This window comes from Argiope bruennichi, chromosome X2 (assembly GCF_947563725.1).
Source record: "Argiope bruennichi chromosome X2, qqArgBrue1.1, whole genome shotgun sequence".
NCBI lineage: Eukaryota > Metazoa > Arthropoda > Arachnida > Araneae > Araneidae > Argiope > Argiope bruennichi.
This window is the reverse complement of record NC_079163.1, coordinates 76439188-76462481: the sequence shown is the minus strand read 5'-3', so window position 1 is coordinate 76462481 and position 23294 is coordinate 76439188. Positions and strand designations below refer to the sequence as shown.

The following is a 23294-nucleotide window of genomic DNA, read 5'->3' as shown; positions in this document are numbered from 1 at the left end:
TTGGCGAATAGACGAATAATTGCATTAAGATTAATGAAATATCAAACAACTTAATTATGACCTATTCCAAGCAAGTTCGGATTATGGAATGCGTTAAATGATGATAAAATCTATAAATATGAAATAATACAACTTCCCTGTCTCTCTTATTTCGAGCAGATGAATAGGAGAGACAACGTAAAGAGCTGTAGTAAACAGATGCCAATAGGAGATTCAATTATACATAAACAATAACGCAAGGGACATGCACGGAATCCATCTCGATGTATAATTTTTCATATAGATTCTAAAGTCTAAAAATGCCATGCAATAGAAATATTTAACATTCTGTATGTTATTATATTTAAAGAATAAGGGAGCACAGTTCATTCACTGTTCATATACTATTTTAGATGGTAAAAATTTGACGAAACCAGCTTCAACTTTCTCATGTACCTCTTTATTATAACATTACATTACATTTTTAACATTACATTCTCTTTATCATAACATTAAGCTAGACACATTTTGTGCTTAGCTTAATGTTATAGTAAAGAGAATTGAGTATATAATTTGTATCTCTTCTCTTTGACTAAATATTTGAAAGAAATCTACCAGTTTGATATCAACAGCAAATACCAAATTTCATTCCTCTAGCTCCTTGCATTTGGGTATCATTGCATTCACATTGCGTAGATTTGACAAATGTCTACAATTTTAGGTAATGATGACATTTTGAAACCCACTTTTACAACTTATTGCGGTTTCGAACTACCGTTTTTTTATGCACATGAATAGAGAGACCCATTCACGTATTTAGCCCACCATTTGATACAATACAGATTTTAGTGACGACTGATAAATTACCTCCAAAATTGATAAAAATTTACAGTTAATTTTGTAGTAAAGTCCACGTACCAAATTTCATCAGTCTAACTCATTCTTCGTATAAAAGAAAGTGAAAAAGATGACGATGTAAATGTAAAATAATATTCCAGTAATCAGCGCATAGCTATTTACTAATCGAGAAATGGGAAGTGATCTCTATATCTTTCCCATAAAATAGTTTCGAAATACATTTTTTTTAATAGTTCAATTAATAGCGCACTTGGAGAACTGAAGACTTACTAATGATGTCTTTATGCAGAAAAGTGTTTTATGTTCCTGTTTTTCCATAAAGTATAAGAATAGTTTATATAAAAGAAGTTTCGTGCATCGATTTTTCCACTGAGATTAAAAATATTTTTATAGAATTTATTCATTTTCAATGAACAATTTATTAGTAGTTTCTCCATTAGCGAAGTAACTAAATACGAATCCTTTTTCAATTTTCTTGCACTTTTTGGTTAAGAGAAATATCAAATGCTCCAAACAATTATATTTTGTGATTTTATAAGACCATTTATTAAGCAAATAATTTGTTTTAGAAGTTTTTCTGCATCTTCAGAAATAATTTTCCTGTAATCTTCTAAAAAAAACGCATCTTCTGAATTTGTTAAAATTGTATTCTAAAAATTTTAAATGTAGTTTATGTAATGATCGAATAAAGTATATTCATTCTTATATTTAGAAAATAGCTAAAATGCCTACTTTAATTGGCCAACATTCTATTTCCCAAGCAAAACTCATCAAGCGTTGGATTTTTTTTTCGATATATTTTCATTCCGTTTTGAAATAGCAGATAGACCTCCTCATTTTGAATCGCAGTACCGATAACGATGACGGGCTGGCCCCATATCTTTTTCATGCTTTTGTGCCATATTACTCATTAGGTTTGAGCTACACCAGACTCACGTGTTCAGCTGATGATATATCGAATCGGGTTTCGAAATTCGAATCCTCTGGTCCCGAAGACGAGACCTTACTAAAAGACTCCAACGACCTCAAATCGTAAGCAGGGTTTTTAAAAAAGGTAATAATTGTAAAGTAGAAAAAATTTAATATTACACCTTACCACACATTGCAGAATTTCGGTAAATTTAAATCAGAATTGTGCTTTGGCAAGGTTCGGTGTAGATTGCCAACAAAAAAACATGATTGGAGAAGCGTAGTCATCAATCAACTAACCGGCAGAATGTATGGAGAACAGAATATAGAAAACAGTGCAAAATTGAGAAAATATTTCAACTTATAAAAACAATATTTTTTCCCTGTTAATAATTCCATATCTGCCAAATAATCCTACGACTCAAATAAGCTAATGATTTTAAGCTAACGAACGATGAGCTAAACGAATAAGCTAAGCAAAAAGAAGCAGGTGTATGATGTCTCCCCAAGACGTTTTACTTTCGTATTACGTAGGTAATCTATATCTATACTTATAATAAAGCTCAATGTGTGTGTATGTGTGTGTGTGTGTGTGTGTGTGTGTGTGTTGGCGCTCTACAGGCCAGGTCATTTGACATACAGCTATCAAATTTGGTACATGTATACCTTAGAATGTGCACCTGGGGTCCCTTTTTCTGAAATTTTAATTATTAATTAAAAACTAACTTTCCCGCCAAAAAAATCTTCCATTTTCCCCACCGCCAACTTTTCCGCCAAAAAAAAATCTTCCATTTTCCCCACCGCCAAATGAGTAAGGCTTCAGTTTCTTTTTTCTCCCAACAGTAATGAGGCTAGGGTTAACATTTTTCGGCGGATTATTTCAAACGATTCTGTTTATTTTCTTAATGTTTTATGCATTTAAAATTAAACATTGTTAATTAATCCATGTTTCAGATTCATTCTGAAGTACTTTTGAATTAAAATAACACAGAATAAAGGAAATTAAAAATGTATAATCTGCATAGCGTTTCCCCAACTTTCGTAGAAAAATTCACGCATTTGCCTTACCTAACTGGCGAAGAAAATTCACGCATGCGCATTGTTCTGATTGTTGTCATGATAACCACTTTCAATGGATGATTTAAATTATTTTTAGGTTAGTTGCATGCTTTTGTAAGTAAATTGTATTTATGTTAGTTATATATTTTTTGTATATGCTTATAGTTTTAAATACATCGTTTTTTAAGTAGTTTTTTTTTAACCTGTTTTCAATGATTTAAATTATTTTTAGGTTAGTTGCATGCTTTTGTAATTAAATTGTATTTATGTTAGTTATATATTTTTTTGTATATGCTTATAGTTTTAAGTACATCGTTTTTTAAGTAGTTTTTTTAAACCTGTTTTAGACCGATTATTTTAAACGATTCATTTTATTTTCTTAGTGTTTAATGCATTTAAAATGAAACATTGTTCATTAATCGATCTGTTCATGATGAATCTGAGAAAATTTTGTTGACAAATTCTTGAGATATTACATAAATTAAAAAAGATATTCTTTAGTGCTCATAAAGTTTAAACGCTCAGTGACTCTATTATCAGTAATCATATTATTAAAAAAATGCTTTGTTTCAGTAAAAAATATTATTATATTAATTGCAGATTAATCATTTACACTTTAATTTAAAGCATAAATTCTACGAGGGGTAACAGAAAATTAGAGAGATACATATCACGTTATGACTGAAGGCCTTTATAATATTATGAGTGAATTATATGACTATCAAAATTTGAAGTTTAAAAATATTTTGCTGAAGAATCTATTAAAGTTGGAATTGCATAAAATATTTAATTATTAAAATTTTAACGAACATTAAGATTGGCGAACCGGCTGGTCGCCAAAGGCGGCTAGTCATTAAATATAATGAAGTTTATAAGTGATATTCTAGGAAAGTTTTACTCACCTATATCCACGTTGCAATAAATAAAAAATACATGTCATCAAAATTCGAGAAAATGGGTACATTTAGCTACAAAAAATAATTTGTGTGCATGTTTAGTAGTCACTAAAGTTGTTTTCAAATCATTAATCGATAAATAAATCATTTTTCTAAATCAGCTAGTTACACAGTTATAAGCATTTGTATTTATCTTGTCGAATTCTTTGTATTTATTTTTTCGGATTTCATATCTGACTGAAAGCAATATCTTGCGCATTCAAGCAATGATTCTATAAGCTATATATATATATATATATATATATATATATATATATATATATATATATATATATATATATATATATAAAGCCAATTAGGAAAACAGTCGTGAAACTCGGTGGAAATTCTTAAATATTAATTAAAGTATGTTTCGCTGCATAAACTAATTTTGTTTTATTATTTACTTTTCCGATACTAACATAAATTTGTAGTTGCACATTGCTTCTTGCACGATCTAGATACTGTTATTTTATCTTTTCTGAAGACAATCTTCTGCTTTTATTAAAATGTGCTGAGCATATTTTTTTTTATCATATGTTTGGACCTCATGACCAAATCCGGCCCGTTGCGCTAAAAAATAACAAAAGCACTTGTTTAACTCTAAACAAAAGTGTTGTCATAAAATGTTAACAAAGCACATTGTAAGAAAACGAACTTCATTTAAATTCAATGATATTGATGCTTTTTTTTTTTACTCGCTTCATAAGTATATTGTTTGCATATCACAAGAATTTGATAATTTTGTCTTAAAATCCACGTGAACTATTAATCAAGTATTTATTTTCAGAAAGTCAATCTGTGTAAGTAGAAAATTGCTTCAAAGACTTCAACTGCTTTCAAGGACACAAATAAAACATAATTGATTGAATATTTAAATTTGTTAAGGAAATGTATCAAGCAATCAATATTCATGCTGATATTATGTCGAAAAAAATTACTTATTTCCTCATTTGATATACATGTAATTTAAATCATATTCTAAATATAAATGTTTTTCTAATTCAAATTTGCCTCTCGTTTCACATGTTTTGCCGATCTTTTTGTTTGCTGCGTTTTTATAGATCAATGGAAGTTTTTAGTGAGTACAGCAATACGCTTTGGCTTATAAAGTTATAAATGATTTGCAATAAGAAATCCTTTTTCATTTTTATCTCACCAGATCGAATCTTAGATGTAAATAAAAAATAAATAATAAATATAAAAAATTTATTACAAAAAAATGCGTTCATCAGGGCATCAAAAAGAAAAAAGAAATTTGTCAAAAATCTGGTGTTTAAAATATGTAAAATATAATAAATAAATATGTAAATGTAAATGCAAATGTAAAATATGTAAAAAATGTGTATGTTTCATAATATCTAAAAATATTATTTTGAATAAATAAAGGAACAATAAGGAAACTCATTTTAATTTCAAAAACAATAATTTTTCGGTACCTTTTTAAAATTAAGATTATGTACGTTTTGAAGATTAAGAGTGTTAACATCTACAACCAAAATTTTTTTTAATTTAATTCATATTCATAGTTAAAAAATTGTAAAAAAATATAAGTATATTAAAGAAATTATATAAAACATTAACATTACAATTTTTTCTATTATTTTAACCCCAATAAAAGTTTCGATTAAACAACAATAAAATAAAAAACTCATTCAAAATGTTAAAAAAAATCTTTTTTTAATGAATGCTTGTAGAAGGAATGTAATTTTCTCATATTTCATGCTGTATGTTAACTGGCTTGGGATATCCGTAGATTAGTTAAAAAACGTAAGCATATTTATACATATAAATAAATGAATAGCATGGTACTTATGGAATGATAAGATACATTTTTTAATATCCCCATTACGTTTATTCATTTATCTGCGTGGACTAAATAAATATAATAAAAGATGGTTAGTAAACACCAAAATCACAGTTTAAAAGTTTCCCAAAAATGTCACGTACTCAGCAGATTATCATATCATTGAAATCGACATCGTGTGAGCACTGGCAAGACTACACAGAATTATCTAAAAGGATATTAACATTGCTGGATGCTGAGAAAAAGTTGATAGTTTGCTTTCTTTTGTCGTTTGATCCCATTTTATTTCATTTATTTTTATAATATGTAAATAATATATATTTTTTATTAAATTACCTTTTTAATATCTCTTGCTGTATTCAGTCATATGAAAAGATAATATTGAAATGGCAATGTTTGAGAGAAAATTTAGATATATTTAAAATCAGGTTTAATTTTACTTAATTCTTTTGAATTTCTTTCCAGTAATTAAAAGTACTCAAAAATTCCTGATATAATATAAGCATTTTTTGGTGTGCGATTTTAGCTTCAAAGTTCTTAAAGAATTTTTAGAGGTTAACAAAATAAAATGTTTGAAGGGCTTGAATTTGAATCTTATCATAGATAACTGAATTCGGATCTCACTCGTAGGAAATGATGGTTAGATATGAAAGATGGGAAAATGATGCACTGCAACAAATCTTATAACCTTCTATGCACAGTTGTTTTAAAAGAAATTAAGGTGTTTTTTTTTGGAATCAGTAATATGTGAAATAGATCATGCAATATCTATAATATGACATTATAGTACTCTTCTTAGTAATTTTCATTTAGATTTGTTTTTATAACACATCTATTTCTAGTGAAACTCTGTTCATTGTTGCCTACATTAAAAAGAAATGAATATGTGTACATTTAAGTACTCTTTCAATATTTTCTTGTAGAAAGAGGAGACTAACCCGTTCTTTTCCTCTGTGTCGTCCTCAGGAGACCACTGAGAGCACTCAAGAAATAAGAATAGGAAAAAGATGCTGGGATAGAGTTTGGTAATCCCATGTCTTGGAGATTCGCCGAAGAAAGGAGATGTTTCTGTTTGTCCTCGTACGAAAGAGAATGGGCAAACATGACGCACACCACTGCTCCTGTGAACCAACTCCCCATTCTCATATCTGTTAAAAGAAATATATATATATATATGTTTAATTTAAGAATGTTTGTCACTTTAATACATTTGCCTGTTATTGCTTTGCAATAAACGTAAATCATCAATTTTCTCTAACATTTTAAGTTATATGCAGGCCCTTTATAGAATCACCGGTGTTAACGTTGAAAGATACGCATCCTATCTATGCCAATGTTTAAATTTCAATATTTAAATACTTTCTCCAAGTATTATATAGAATTACAAATAATATTCTTTTCATTGACACCAGCAAGCAACTAGAGCGAGTTTAGAAACACGTGGTTTTGTGAGCATGCTTGGTCAATAGTATAGTGATCATATACAGCGCACTGCACGTAATTTATTCCCACCCCGTTGAATAGTCATCAGTGATATAGCAAGAGTAAATGGCGCCTAGAGACAAGGTAATATTTTTTCGCCCCCTCCTCATATTTAGACCGAAAATGAAACGAATATGCTGTCATACTTTTTTCTGCATGCCACTTCCCAAGACAAGCTCCACAACCCCCCATTATAACCTATTCTTATGCCAATGCATTTGATGAACTCTTGGCCTGTGCTGTCGAACTGAGTGAATATATATTTTTTTGGTCAGAAACTTTACTCTCAGGAAAATCTTATATTATTTTTGGAATTCTTTTTAGAATTTCATGTTGCTTTTGTAATAATGTGTGAATAATTGTCAATCTATTATTTATTATACATAACTAATTAAAATAGAACTTGTATGAATCAAAAAATGTATCATACAACAATTTGATATATTTTTGGATTCATTCTAGTAGTAATTTAATTAGTTATGTGTGATAAATAATCGATTAACAATTAAAAAAAAAGAGAATATATATATATATATATATATATATATATATATATATATATATATATATATATATATATAAAACCCACAGAAGCCAAGGATGTCAAAAAAACAATTCATCTGCGGAATAAATTTTGTGAATGGAGTCACCATTTAGATCACTAAGCAACAACAATTTGAAATGGATCCGATTAAGTTATCGATCGATGCACATTTTGTATAAAAAAGTTATTGTTTCCGTGTCATTACAAAACTGTCAAATTTTTGCTATATTCGAATATATCAATTCTGATTGTAATTTTATTTTCACGAATAATTATACATCCTTCGTAGAATGAGTTCTGGCTTTCAAGCGTAGTAAACGGATGAGACAAAAAATTTTAAAAAGAAAATTTCGGTTTCAAAGTTCGTAAACGCTGTAGAAAAATAAAATTATAAATTATGTATGCAAGGCAGTTAGAATTAAAGTGTTACTTTTTTGAGAATTGTAGAGAAAAGTTTGAGATCATAAGAATGTTTATCTTAGGAGCATACATTGCGTAATATGAGAGAAAAAATAATAATAACTGAAGCATGAACTTTTGTTAGAACTCATTATATTATATGCATGAATTGAACTGATATTTGGGCATTAATGAAAGTTATTATTATATTCTATTGCACTCTTATTTCCTATATTATTCGTAACTAATATGCATCACGATATTCTGCTGTGATTAAATTTTATTTATACTTGGAACTATTCCTCATTTAGATCCTCATTAGATTATTCCATTATCATTTAGATTATTCCTCATTTAGGAACTCACTTATTTTAAATGACACTTTGCGTCATTTGTTTTCCCACGTTTTGCAATGCATACCACTGAAATTTGGCATTCTTATGACCTCCAGTTTGTTTTCTTTTTTTTCCTCCCTAAAGTGTTCTGGGTAAACATACTTCTAATTCTCCAAAACATTATCTAATTTTAACCATGTGAAAAAATGAACGGAGAATCAAAGAACTTAACAGTTACAAGAATTATGTGAATCTTCGGAATTTGATTAAGAAATAATAAGGAAGTATGAAATTGGAATTCGTGAATTCTGACATAATTTTATCACTTCCAAGGATGTAAGATAAATTGTAGATTGGCCACCACTAAACACTAAAATGGTTTGATAACGTTAGAAAGTTAGAAGAGGAAATCAATGACGTTATTTTCCACCTGTGCCTATTTCAATTTGAAAAGTGCTTGTTTTCATTTCCATTACGGCGTTTTTAAAGCTGAAAGATATTAAAATAACAACTTTTATTCTTTCTCATTGTATTTAATCACACTAAACTAATGAAATGATAAAAAAGGCATCCTGAGAATATTTCATTCATAGTCCTTTATAGCCGTAAAATTTCGAAATGGACTAGGTAAGATGCACAAAAAAACATGTGAGTACGGATGCTCACTACCAATAGTCGTTCGAAGAATTGTAATGGTTTTAAGTGGATAAGAAACTTGGGATGTTATATTTTTTTATTTCAAAACAGTGTTTTATAAAATCGCTTTAATGCATGCTTAATAATATATAAAGACCAAATAAAGATGTTTCATCATAATAACGCGCTATCCTCATATTTTCAAAGAAAGAAATTATTGTCTTATCGATTTTTTGTACTTTTCATAATAACTGAATTAAGAACTGAAGAAGAAAGCGAATGAAATATAAAGATTGTTGTAATATTCGACAAAAAATAACAAATAACTTCAAAAAATAATTTTCACAAATTTTCTAAAATCCTTCATCTTGCATAATAATTGTAATAATACTTATTCTCATAAATACTATTACAGTTTATTTTCATAATTTATAACAGGTTTTATTCCCATAAATAATATTACAGTTTATTTTCATAATTTATAACAGGTTTTATTCTGACAAATAATATTATTAAGGAAAAAAAAAATCTCCAAATCCGCTTGGTGGGTTATATGGAGAAAAGTCCTTCAGGCTTAGTAAAGGATAAAGAGCTTCATTCTACACGAATACACAGCACAACAACACTGCCGGAACATAAATAAGAAATGCACTTGCAATAAACAGCAGCAGATCAGTAATAAACAACAATAACAGGACAAAGTATTCATAGAGAATTCACTGAAGAGACTTTGCTCGCCTACTCACTTGAGCTGAACTCGATTAACTAACACTCACCACATGACTGACTTTTGCATTTTTATAGCTTCTGTTTTCGAAAACAGAGGCTTCTAAAAGGATATAGTAACTTTTCTTCTAACCGAAAGTCGCAAAAATTCTAGCAGTTTAGGAGGTTTTGTCTTTGTCGCCAAATTCGTCCCCAAGTTGCCAAATGGTTGTCAAGTTTGCTGCCATGACCATGGTTCATTGAACTATTTTCCATTCAGTATCTATTAGAGCTATATGTAAAACTCACTTTCCCAGCTTGAACTAACAGCGCATGGAAGCAATATTAAAAATTCCTAACAATATTATCGAGTGTCTATAGATACAGCTTTTAAATTGTGATATAAAACTCAAAGTAAACATTAAAATATCAGAATTTATTATATACGTAAAGACGAATTTCAAAAACTATGAATTATTCATGAATGAATGATTTTTTTTAATTCTTGGGAATAATTAATATATATTTTTTCAAGTATCTCAGATAATAATTTGCAAAATACTTCTGAACATTTTAAATGTTAAACTCCACAAATATGATTAATTGTGTTACCGAGTTTTATAATGGAATCTTACGCATATAGTTGAACCTATGAAATTAATACAAAATGCAAAGTTTAAAGTCGAAGTAAGTAGGAAATAAAATTCAGATCGGAATCAAATGATTTTTAATCCTTTTTATTACCAAGGGAAGAGATAAGGCGAATTATAAATAATTTAGTGATTTGAATTGCAAAAATAAAGCACATTTCTGTTATTTTGATAAAAGTAATATTTTTATGATGGAATAGAAATATGCGAATAAAAAATTAACTAATTCAAGCCTATCTTTATTTGCTATATTCTTTACTTTAATACTAGAAAAGTCGCCTCTCTTTTACTAGGATATTTGTTTGCATTAATTCTTCGTATGCGTTCTAAGCATGGAATCTCTTTTTCTTCTAACGATACACATCATCGAAATATGCAACTGAAAATTGTGCTGCTTGATATAATAGGTATGTGCCGTTCTTACACTATCTCATGATACAGTTCACACTTTCGTAACTTTTGGAATGGAAACATTTTGTTAGAGAGAAAGACCTTTTCACCATTCTATTTTCTGTTTCCCCATCCGTATTTACAATACAGGATTTGAGTTATTAAATCCATGGACTACATCGTAATATGTATTGCAACATTAAAAATTTTCCTACTCATTGGTTCATATACTGAGAAATCTAATAAACTATTTAACTTAATTAAAAACATCAGTATAATATATAATTTAAAATAGAAATATTGCGAATGATTTGAGATCAGTATGAACTCATATAAATGAAAAGCCCAGTAGAATCAGGGGAAAAAAATTATTATTTCAAACATTTAAAAATTTTAAACAGTAATTCTATAATAGATTTCAAATTGGAAAGATATAAGCCGGAATTTCTTTAATCTTGCGGGTTCCTGCAAATTTATTTCGAGGCAGACCTGGGCTAAATTCAGATAGATTGAAATATGTATTTCTTACAGACGAATGAAGCGCAACATTCTTTTATCTAAAAAAACCAGCCTACAGCTGGGGTACATTCCAACCCCCTCCCTTTCTTCTTTTTATCTGACATGCCTTATATCATTCTTTAGCATAACTCATTCTTCTTTACTTCACACGTCATTATTAAGGATGCAAAGATAAAAAGGGCTAAAAAATTCATAAAAAAAGAAAAAAAAATCTTTTGTTAGTAAAATAAAATAAAAACTAACATTAGTCTTGAAGGAGTCATTTCCAGACTAGTTAAGTAATTCATAAAAACATGCGAATTTACATTCTTCAGGTGCGCGGAAATTCAAGACAACACGTGATAAGTGATAAGAAAAGTGATCATTAGAAATTTATCTATTACTAAATATTTCGATTTTACTGCTGTCTTGAAAGCCTGTCAATCAATTAATTTTATAAAATAAGCTTTCAGAATATTAAAAAAAATATATAGACAATTGAAGAAATTTCTAAGAAATATTCACCTCTGCGTCATTCTTTATTAATAGTTAATTCAATGTTTATGAAAATAAGAACTAATTAATCAATCAATAAATTTGTATTAAGTTATTCTATTTGTTTTACTATTTACTAGAAAAATAGTGTCTCAGTTTTCGATTTTTCTATTTTATGAAATAAAATTGTTTTGCATTTAATAATAAAATAGACATTGAAATCTATTATTTGGATATTTTTATATATTCAAGCTACGTTCTAAGCAAAATCACATCTTCATCGTGGAACAATTGTCTCTATTTTAGAAGTAGATGGATTTTTTTTTATCGAAATAGTATACTTCCATATTTATTTATAAATGACAAGATAAATACTGAAATCGATTATTCGCATGTAATTTTATATTTAAGCTACAAAACTCGTCTCTTCTAGATTAAAAAAACTATATCTCTCTTATAAATAGTTAGTTTTTTAGAAATAGAGAGAAAGATTTTATCATAATAATATGGTTTCATGTTTAATTATTACAATAAAATAAACAACGAAACTTTGTGAGATTTTTGTATACTTGAACCAAACATTCTAAGCTAACTCACCTCTTATACATTAAAAAATTGTCTTTCTATAATAAATGCAGAAATTTATATTTTAGTAGAAGAGGATAATGTTTTATAAAATATTCTTTAATATTTAATTGTAATTAACATAATAGATATTGTAAGCTATCATGCGGATGCTTTTGCATGTCGATGTTCAATGCTGAAAGCTAATTCATTTTTGCTTCATCAAAAGTCTATTTTTCTCTTAGAAGTAGAGGAGTTTGTTTCTTTCGACATCTAATAAAATAAAAGTATGGCAGAATTCTTCGGTTAAACTTAACCAACTTTTCGTGAGTCTAAGCAGAAACGTGTCTACACACTTATTTCACAGTGAGTAAATCCGTTAAGTCAATTGTAAATACAGCTCTATTCAGCAGTTTAGTCGATTTAAATAACGAAAGTCGAATAGATTCAATGAAAGAGAGGTATCCTGTTAAAGAACTAGAATTGCTGACGTCAAATAAATGATATTCTTAAAGTTAGGCAGGGAAAATCCACATTGATTGTTCAATCGCATTACGCTTTACTACATATTTACGACGAAAAGCTCTTAAGGCATCTGTAGTGTTCTGCTTTTTTAATTTAAAAGAAATTATTTCGTATTTATTACCTAGGAAAATATATTTAAGCTAGGTTGTCTCTATTACTAAAGTTGTATTTGCGTGAAGAATTTTTGGTTTAAGTGGTATTTTAAATCAAATTGCCATCAATTTCAAAAACTTTACATGCAGAATTAGAACATGTCGTTCTCGTTAAATGATTAGTAGCAAAGCTCTATGAGAGTAGCTGATATTTGTAAAATTAATAATATTCAATTAAGATAAATTTCTCATTAGATATCATTTTAGTATAATTATAATGGGGTAAGGCTGAATGCTTGTCAGGCTTCCTAGTAGTCTACCAAAAGAATATTCCGAAAGGTTATTTATAAAATTTAAGGTCAGTTTAGGCATATGGAAACAAAGCATTTTTGCAATAGAACATGGGAACGCAAAGCAAAACCTACTACTCATTGCAGAATATAAAAGAAAAGGATATCCTATACAAAATGTACAGCACATAATTAATGGAATACACATTTACAATGGAGCAACAACACAGTAGAATCTTCGTAAAGTGAGAGATAATAAATGCGTCCATTATGACAACATGATAGAGGAATATGAATGACATAAATTATAAAATTTATAAAAATATATCGAAAGACAAATGTGAAAAAAAAAATCTTTTTTTTCTCCCTATCTTTGTTATAGAGAAAATGATTATTACTGCTATCAGAATTTTGAATTGTATAAAAAACATTTCATTGGATTTAAATGCTTATTAGAATAAAACTCAATTGAACAGCCTTATTTTGTGTATTATAAGAGAACTGATCAGAAAAAATCAATTGAAAAGTGGCCTCACAGTGTTGAATTAAATAATATATTAGCTTAAAGGCCTGAAAATGAAGATAGAATTACAAGATTTTGAGTATTGCTTCTTATTAATGCGTTTTAGACAACATTTAATACATAAACTATGAAATAAAATATTTGATTAACAACAATATTTGGGCTCGGATATAAAAACTAACATAAAAGATTAAACTCAAAGCACTAGAGAATGTAAAAACAATTTTGTACTTCTGCTTCTATGAAAAGTTTCTCTTATGACAGTAAAACGGATCTCTTACCCTACATCAGATAACTAGAAAATTGTTTTTAAAAATCCAAATAAAAAATCGACAGATAATATTTAAGAATACTACAGGGAGAAGTACAGGGTTATTTAACACAGGTGCACCAATTACAAATGGCTATAACTTCGTCAGAAGCAAAGATAGGAAGAAAATTTCAACTAGTACAGAATGAAGTTTAAAATTTTCTTTGGATAATTTATAGATACCCTATGTGATTTCTCTTATTCACTCAAGTATAATTCAAGCGTTAGTTTATCTGAAACTCACTCTGCATGCCTTCACTGTTATAAGCAAAGGAAGAGTTAAGACAGAGTCTCTTTTAATAGAATGAAGAACAATAAATAACATTTAGATAGCCATAAGCAGAATATGTATATGGCTACCAAACGCGCATCAATGTCAGCGAGCATGCTTCATAGTGCCCAGCATGAAATGGGGCATGGAAGTCATCCATTTGATCAAGGGAAGCCCTACAAAACAATGATTACGAACGTAAGCAAAATTTGAAGCTTCCTTCTACATAATATTTAAAATTTTCCTTGTTTTAAACGAAGTCGGAGTCATTTGTAATTGGTGTGCTTGTTTTGAATACTCATACATTAAGAGTAATGTAATAAGTATCTACGAATGAAATAAGTATTATACGAAGTCAAGAATTTGTTAACATATTATTTTTCTGATAACCAATAATATAATTCTTTTCATCATTTTAATAAACATTCGAAAAAGACATTTCTTTCATTCATTTCCCTAGCTTTAATGTGTACTATCTTAAAACAGCAGAATGATTGTATTCCTTTCAGGTTCTCCCGCACAGTTTTCGTGACACTGAGCCAGCAACTAATAAACCGACAGCTATTTTCACATTCATTAGTATATTATAAGAGCATGGATGAGTACAAAAATTTGCAAACCTTGTTTCAATTATGAATATTTAATTGTTTACATAATTATTTATTCATAATTTTAGATTATAATAATTAATTCAGAATTATAAAATTCAAATTTCCAATGTTTTCTTCCCCAGTTATCAAACAATTGTTCTCTAAATTAATAACATAGTAAACACACTCTATTTATATGTGATAGATATAAATAAGATTAGATAGATTTTTAGATATGAATCGTGCTAGAAAATTTTTTATGGATTTTTCCATATTCAAGAGAAAATGATCTTAACACTTCCCATTTATTCTACATTCCATAACTTTTGGTATTATGAACTCCAATTTTCTAATCGTCAAGTTCGGTATAGCTCATTTTTACATTGAAATAATATTAATCTTTTTACATGAATGGCATTAGTAATTTTTGCAGCCCCAGAATAAATTCGGAAGATTTTGAGAATAAACAAATTTTAAATTTATTGAGGAGTATTATCAAAACTGATTTATGAATTAAAAATTATTGAAATTTTCACATGCTTTAATTTTATGATAACATCAAGAGAATGCCGCATTCACATCCTTTAATTCAGGATTCAGGTCATTGCTCTTAATCGTATTAAAAAATGTTTCTACAAATTATATTAAAAAAAAACCCACACAAATTATTGAAAAAACAAACTGTAAATAAGAAAAGAATAATCTTCTCAGAATACCTTGAAAATGACACGCTTTAAAAAGTTTTTTTAAACCAAATATAGTATTAAACCACCATGATGTTAATTTTGCACATTAGCTATTATTTATTTTTAAATTTAAAACTAATTTGGCATTATACTTTTTCTTTCGCTTAACTTATAGCCTATGTTACAATTAAAAACACTATAATAAAATAAAATATATGATACGCTAACATTATTACTATTATTATGGAGTATGTGTCTTTCAAACACAGTATTGCTTCATAACGAAGCATGATTCTTTATTCAAAATACTCAACGATTGAAATAGTCTTTAAGGGACTTTCTTCTTCTTGTTTTGCTGGAATATTACAATTACGTTCAAGCTCTAAAATTTGAAGTTATAAGCTTTGTTACATAAGCACAAGAAATAAATATAAATAGATCTTTTAATGTTTTAACCAAACATTAATCATCTTATTACATTAGTTTCAGTTTCGAAGAGCTGTTTCTATTTTTTCATATAACTTCATTATTTGATTTGAAAAGTCAATATTTCTCAAAATCTCTGTAACTTTCATTCGAAATTCAGTATTTAATCTACTTTTTTTGCATCAAATTTATTTTCTTTATTAGAATGGCAGATCAAATAGCTGTTTATTTTTATGAGCTTTGTAGGTCTCAAGTATCTGCATTTTTATTATTTCATAATTTTGAGATAAAAATATTGCTAAATTATATAATCATGTTACCTCAAATTGCATTCGAAATCACATTAGAAATCTGAAACCTTTTGTAGACTTTTGTCTTTGTAACTGAACGATAACAGGTTCAAATCCCTTCTGCATCGAAAATCTGTTACATATCTATGCAAGAAAATATGCCTTAGAGCATATGGTGTACATTAAATAAGTGAAGGCCTAAAACTCTTGACGTATATATTATATAAAGAGTAGAAAAAGGCTCCGATGTAGTGCTCATATTTTCAACATTAAACAATCCTAAGTTTAAAATTATGAGAATTGCTCCTAACAACACTAAACGCTTCTTCGGGATGGAATGTACAAGCATATATGAGATGAAATAATAATTTTTAAAAGCGAATTTCGCAAAATTTATCATGCGGCCTAGTTACAATAAAATTAGGTAAATAATTTTTATACAGTTCCTCTTATTTTATGTATCAATGTAGGAATGAAATGAAATTTTTCAAGCTTTTGCATAAATAGTTATTTTATTCAATAATATAAAAATTGTTTCGACTCACACACGTATTTGCAGCAAAAAATTAATAAATAATAGTAATTGTATAATTTTTCCAAATTTGGAAAAAAACGTTTTCTTTTAATACAAAGAAGCTATTGTAAAAATTTCAAAAACTGGTATACTCATTTAATTTAAAGAGGATTTAGCTTTTAATCAAGCAAAATTCATCAGATATTACCTCAAAACAGTCAATTGTTAGATGCTTTCGAATAGTTTGATCAAGAAAATTCCAGTTTATTTGAATTTGAACATCTCTTTTTGTGAAAAAATGTATTGATATGAATTTTCATATTAATAAGAAACTTAATGCAAACGAAACTAGTTGTTCTTGCTTACGAGCATATGGGTACAGTTATTTCTTTAGTGCTATTTGAAGCTGTGAACTAAAGTAGTATTCAGACTATTTTTTGACCAACTATTAGCAGTTGTTAACTACTGTTAATGGATTGAAAATGTGAAATGTAGGCTGAAGGAAAACGAGAAACGAGCTCTATCTGAAGCATTTTAATGCTTTTTTCCCCAGATAATTCTCTTTTCACGTTTTCTTTTTCTTTGTACAAAGTAGTTCGTGTCCTCAACTGAAATAATTTCAGTTACTAATATACATAACCGTAATTTACAGTACAACTTTCAATATATCATTAAAGTTAAGAAATGAACTTTCATGTCCACCAGCAACTACATCATGGATTTTTTTTTATTTGTTTGATTTGTTGGTATGTTGTTTCATGAATTTTGATATGTAATAATGTTATCACATATTTAAATTAAATTGATCCCGAGCCATAAAAGGAGACTAAATTTACAGTTATTTGTAAAACATATTCAATTAAAAATTTACAGTAAGATGAAGTTAGTTTCATTTATTTTAATTATACTAATCGTCTGGTGAAATTACTGAGGAATTATTAAGAAATTTAATTTGGATGAATCTAGAATTTAAAAGTAATTTCTTGGCGTTAATTAACGAAAAATGAAGAATTTCTTTCACAGCCACCGGAATCGAAATTTCTCCCGTTTGTCTACAATCTGTTACTTTTTTCATATTAGGATATGATGAAAAACGTGGCAGATAATTTTTATTACTTTAATTTAACCTTATGCATCTTTTTCTCTTTAGAATCATTGGTACAAAAGGCGTGCTGACGATATTTCGTTCTCTAGGATAAGGTAAGTGGAATAAAATTTGGGGGGAAAAATAGAGCACACTTAATATGTATGCTGCATTTCAATGTCATCTAGTTATCAAAGACATTGCTATCTGCCATGTAATTGGGATATACTTTGACCCATAGTGGAATGGAATGAACTTCTCAAATGTCACTGCATAGGAAGCAACTTGTTAGCACGCTCCCCGTTTAATCAATATACGGAACTATTGGTATGTTTCATGTTTGTCTCTTTAAAGAAATTTTTCTTCTCTGTTAAATGGATAAATGTGAATTGGTTTTGAAATTTTTTCTAACCGATATGATTTGTATAGTTCAGATCATGCAATTAAGTCATATTCTACTGCGTTTATTTTCTAATATATCACTTGTTTCAGAGTTTCTTTTTTTACGAAAACGATATTTTTCATTTTGATTAAATATGGTCGCATATCTTTTCGTTTGAATCGAAAGAATTTTTTAAAATTAAATTCACCTGTAAGATGTAATTGGATTCATAAAATATTGGTAACGATAATAGAATATTATTTGCAATCCACTACAGGCATCATTTATCACCTCGCCTTTTTACAAGAACGATGGACTATACACACTCTAAATAGTGCAATCGTAAGTAAGAAATAGTGACGTTCTTCGATGGATCTTGATTCAGAAATCCAAGCCCGACTTGGCGTTCTTTAATGTGAAAACAATATGGAATCAATCATGAATAAAAATAAACCAGGCAGAGAATTTTGGTTGAAGGGACATACCATAAACGATTTATGATTGGATGCTTCTTCATATTTTTAATCTAGAGTTACTCACAGAAAGATGGTATTGGTATAACAAGAAAATCTTTTAAGGCCAATGTTTATTATGTTTGTTTTATTTATAAATGTTATTATATATGTTTTGTGTTTATAAATGTTTGTTTATAAGTAAGATACCAAATAAGTATATAAATATAAATAAGATCAGATGCCAAACTTTTGAAACAGGGTTCAACTAACCAGGATAGCTAAAATATAAGAAAAAATAATTTATAAGAAATTCAGTGGATGAAATTACCTATTTAATTTCCTGATTCCAAAGCATGAACTATGTCCAAGTCTATTTTAACAACTGGTAACACAAAGAATTCTCCGGACCTTTATTTTTTAGGACATGAAAGCTGCATCGAAGGATGAGTGATAAAACATAGCATTAGTCATTATTTATTCATTTAATTGAGAGAATGCCAAATAGTTGTTGTACGTACCATCCTTCAGCAGTAAAATGGCTTACCAGACTTTCTATGATACCGCGTCAAAACGTTTATTCTCCAACTTAATATATTTCTCATCGGAAGCGAAATTGATATCATCTGACTTATCAAAAATACAGTGTATTCTAAAGATATTATGAATTTTATTCCGGAAAATGCTATTCATAAATTTTTATGCAAGTTGGTACTTAAGTTAAGCAAGGTAAAAACCCATAAAAATATTCTGTGTACTTTTGTCGAATAATCCGAAGGAATAACATAATTAAAACCTAGATTTATAATTTTTATAAAAAAAATAGTGTGAATTGTATCCTTATTTTCTTTTATCTGACAAGGAATGAGTTTCATTTATTTTCTTTACCGTACAGAAATAGAGAGATGGTAAAATGGTAAAATCATTGATTCTAGATAATCGGAGATCGAGGGCTTGAGACCGGATTCCACCGAAGTTCACTCCTAGTAGATTTGGTGAACATTAAATTTGTCATTGTGATTGAATGATTTTCACTATCACTGTTGTGCTGTTAAATTGAGAGAAGCAGGGTGCCTACTCAAATGCCATCATCAGGAGTCTCGTCTTCTCTAGGTCTCGTTTAGCTTCAAAATCGTACATTATTCGAACAAAAACCCCTTATTGCACATTTTCATTTCCCTCGATTTTTTTATGTGTGAATGTCAACATTAATATTAAATGACAAGCTCATTTAAAAATGTGAATTAACTTTTTTTTAAAAAATCCTCATGCAAACTTTTTGCATTTTTAAGAGATATTTAACTTATTCATATGATTAAAGTTTACCTATAATGAATTTACACATTTATTTTACTGTACGATTAATATTAAACGAACATTTATCGCAATATGATCAAATATTGTCCTAATAGCATAAAACAAAACTAAAAAGTAAGTAAATAATTCATATACCTCAACGGGATTGGTCATCAGAAAGTACTATAAAGTTTTGCTTTACTAAATCATTTTTATGCTTTACTTATTCCTTTACAATAATAGTGAAAATTCTATAAGACTACGATTTGCAGGCACATGATTTGTCTCTGTATTAATTTCTCATGTCTCATATCATTGAAAATACTCGCAAAAATTCATTTTTGAAGATTCATAGTTCTTGTAATCCAATTTTGTTATTTAAAGATATCATTTTCCTGTCGATTCCTTATAGAAGACAAATAAATTTGTACTTCAAATAACATCAGCTAAACATCAGCTAAAATATACATTCAATAACGATGTATTCTAAATATTATGAAAAGGGTGGTAATAAAAAAATTGTTAAATAAAGCTATAATAATATCTGATATTGAAATTACTTTTTATAAAATATTGCTACTACAGCATGTTATGCATTGTGACGATATGTTAGCCTTTCAAAAAATGCAAACGAAAAAGTTATTTTTAATGTCATTCCTCTTCATCAATTTGCAAAATTATATTGCTATTGGAAAATTATATTATTACTAATAATTCTGTTACTCTGTTATTATTTTTTAAACAGGGAAAATCAAAATTTAAAAAAGAACTGATCGAAATCGTACAAGTTTAATCTCATCCAAATAATTAACTTTCCTTGATTTTTAGATATTAAAATTATTGCTGCAGTTGGAAATAATACTTTTGAAGACAGTGACTACCAGTAATTTGTTGAAAAATAAAGCCGGAGGAAAAAATTGCAAAAGCACTGTATTTTAAAATAAATATTGCGAAAAGAATTTAAAAAATTAAATATTTTAATCTGGGCGTTTGATTTTTACAATGGTTTATATATATATATATATATATATATATATATACTGAGTTATATAAATAATCTTCAATATTGATTATAATAGCCTAATCTCCCATAGACTATAATTACTTTCACAATTACCCAATAAAGATTTTGGTGCTGTATTAACGTTGTACAAATAAAAATTCAAAAATAGAATCTCGTACACGATTGATTTTTTTTTATTGAAAATCATTTTTATTTTATTTTATTCGCATGTTTTTTTTAATGTTTATTTATTTTCTATTTTCACTGGTCAAAATAAAGAGAAAAATATTAAAGAAAATAAGAAGGAAACCAGAGAATAACCTTGTATTCAAAACTAAGCATTTATTATTATCCATATTCAAAAAGGTAAATAATTAAACAAAAAAATTATTTAAAAAGTAAAGATATTTAGCTCTTTGAATAGTCTTTACAGATTTGCGTTGGAATATATGCTAAGAAAATACTTTGCATAAACTATAGCCCAGTTTATCATCATTTATATATGTCAAAGCGCAATTAAGAGATTGTCTAAACATAAAATAATTACTTTGATATTACATTTTCAATACAAAATATATTTATGCTTTCTACTGAATTTGTGGTAGCTAACAGCCAGAACTAACAACAATAAGATAGATGAATAAGAATATGAAGAATTACATATATAGCTGGAATTTCATTTTTATAAAATAAATAAATTTAAAAAACTGAAATTTTGCTAATTTCATTTATTTTGTCTTTATTGAAATATTAAATAAAAATGTTCGAACCTACTTAAATTTCTTACAAAAATAACATATTCTACGTCCAGTAATAATATCCTGAGGTATAAAGCTTTATTGTACAATTAAAGCTTCATATGAAAATTTAACATAAAATCTTCCTAGACTTTTTATTAAGTAGTTAAAATATTTCAAATGTTAATTACTATATAACTGTAGTTTAGGATTCTAATTTTACCTAACTATCGCAAGTAAGGATAAAAGGAAATTCAAAATTTTCTAATAATAATAATGTTAATAATCTTAATAAAGCTAATAATAATCTGTTAACGCATTTGAGGTTCGAAACATGTTACTTGGGATAATCCTGTGGTAATTTTGACCATGTTGCTTCAATTATTTATACTACTTAATTTTACTTCATTCCTTTTAATTTTGGAAAATTAAATTTGATTTTTTCCCATAGCATTACATTTATGAATAAAAGAAAGAAAAATATTATGAGATTCTGTGAATCAAATTGTTTTACAAACTTTAGCAAAACTAGAAGGAAATATTGTCACATATTTGATCATTTAAATCGAATATGTTCTAAAGCATAATTAGATATTTAGATGAGATAAATTTCGAAAAAATTTCAAGTAATAAAATTGATTACTTTTGGAGATGTCATTTTAAATCATTTTAGTAACAAATGAGTAAACCATTTTTTAAACCAACGAAATTTGTTCCTTAAAATATATCTTTTATAAATTTGATATATATATATATATATATATAGTAAAGTTGCATGTATGAAGTTATATATTAAAACACTCTAATAAAATTAAAATTTTAAAAATGGGCATTCATCTTACCTGTGTCTTTAATGAAGCTCTCAAGCCCAATATTATGAATCCAATCTGGTCAAGTTTAAACGCTCAAAATCAGAAATTTCTTTCAGATTATCTTTTTAACAGATTCTAATGAAAATATTAATTAATAAAAGTTAATCAAAAGTTGGAAATATTTTTGCGCTTGAAATGAAACTACGCTGGCTATTTATCAGAGGAAAGCCGTGATCGCACTAAAAGTTTTCAAGCTCTCCTGCTTTTGGAAAAACGTGAAATAAAAGTGTTCTTCGCTAGATGTGCCCTGACTTTAGCTCCGCCCACTTGTTTAGTCTTTTGCCAATCACTGATCACTAGTTGCTTCCCCCCAACAATAAAATGAACCAGGGGAGGTTGGAGATTCATGTAAGATGTGTGGGAAGAAAACTTTTTTTTTTTTTTTTTTGCTTTGTTTTGTTCTTTCTACTGTGTATACTTATTTTTAAAAAGATTAGATTTTTCGTTGAAAGTTTGAAATAGAGAGATAAGAAATACTCCTAAGAGTTCTATATTTTCTGAAAAGATAACCAAGTTTGAATATCTTGATTGCTGAAGTAGAAATGTTTCTTTCGTAATAAGTAGATTCTGCTGACAGCTTTAGAATTAGCTACGCAATTTCCCCTTAAAACGAGAAATTGTCATGGTAGACCTTACTTGAGTATTTAGTTTCTCAGTATTTCGAAAATAAAATGCATTTTAAGCTTTTCTTTTTATCATAAAAATT

At 27.9% G+C, this 23294-nt stretch overlaps 1 protein-coding gene across 2 annotated transcripts in view; it reads right to left on the bottom strand.

The window, feature by feature from the left end:
- LOC129961075 (uncharacterized) overlaps nt 1–22780 on the bottom strand; it is a 33319-nt gene extending 10539 nt beyond the window's left edge. For both annotated transcript variants that reach the window (XM_056074881.1, XM_056074882.1), the window contains exons 1-2: nt 22559–22780; nt 6486–6695 (exon numbers count right to left, since the gene is read on the bottom strand). In XM_056074881.1, the coding sequence (XP_055930856.1) occupies nt 6486–6693 (208 nt within the window). In that variant the 5' untranslated portion in view covers nt 6694–6695; nt 22559–22780. The remainder of the gene's footprint in view (nt 1–6485; nt 6696–22558) is intronic.
- Nucleotides 22781–23294: the final 514 nt, after the last annotated feature.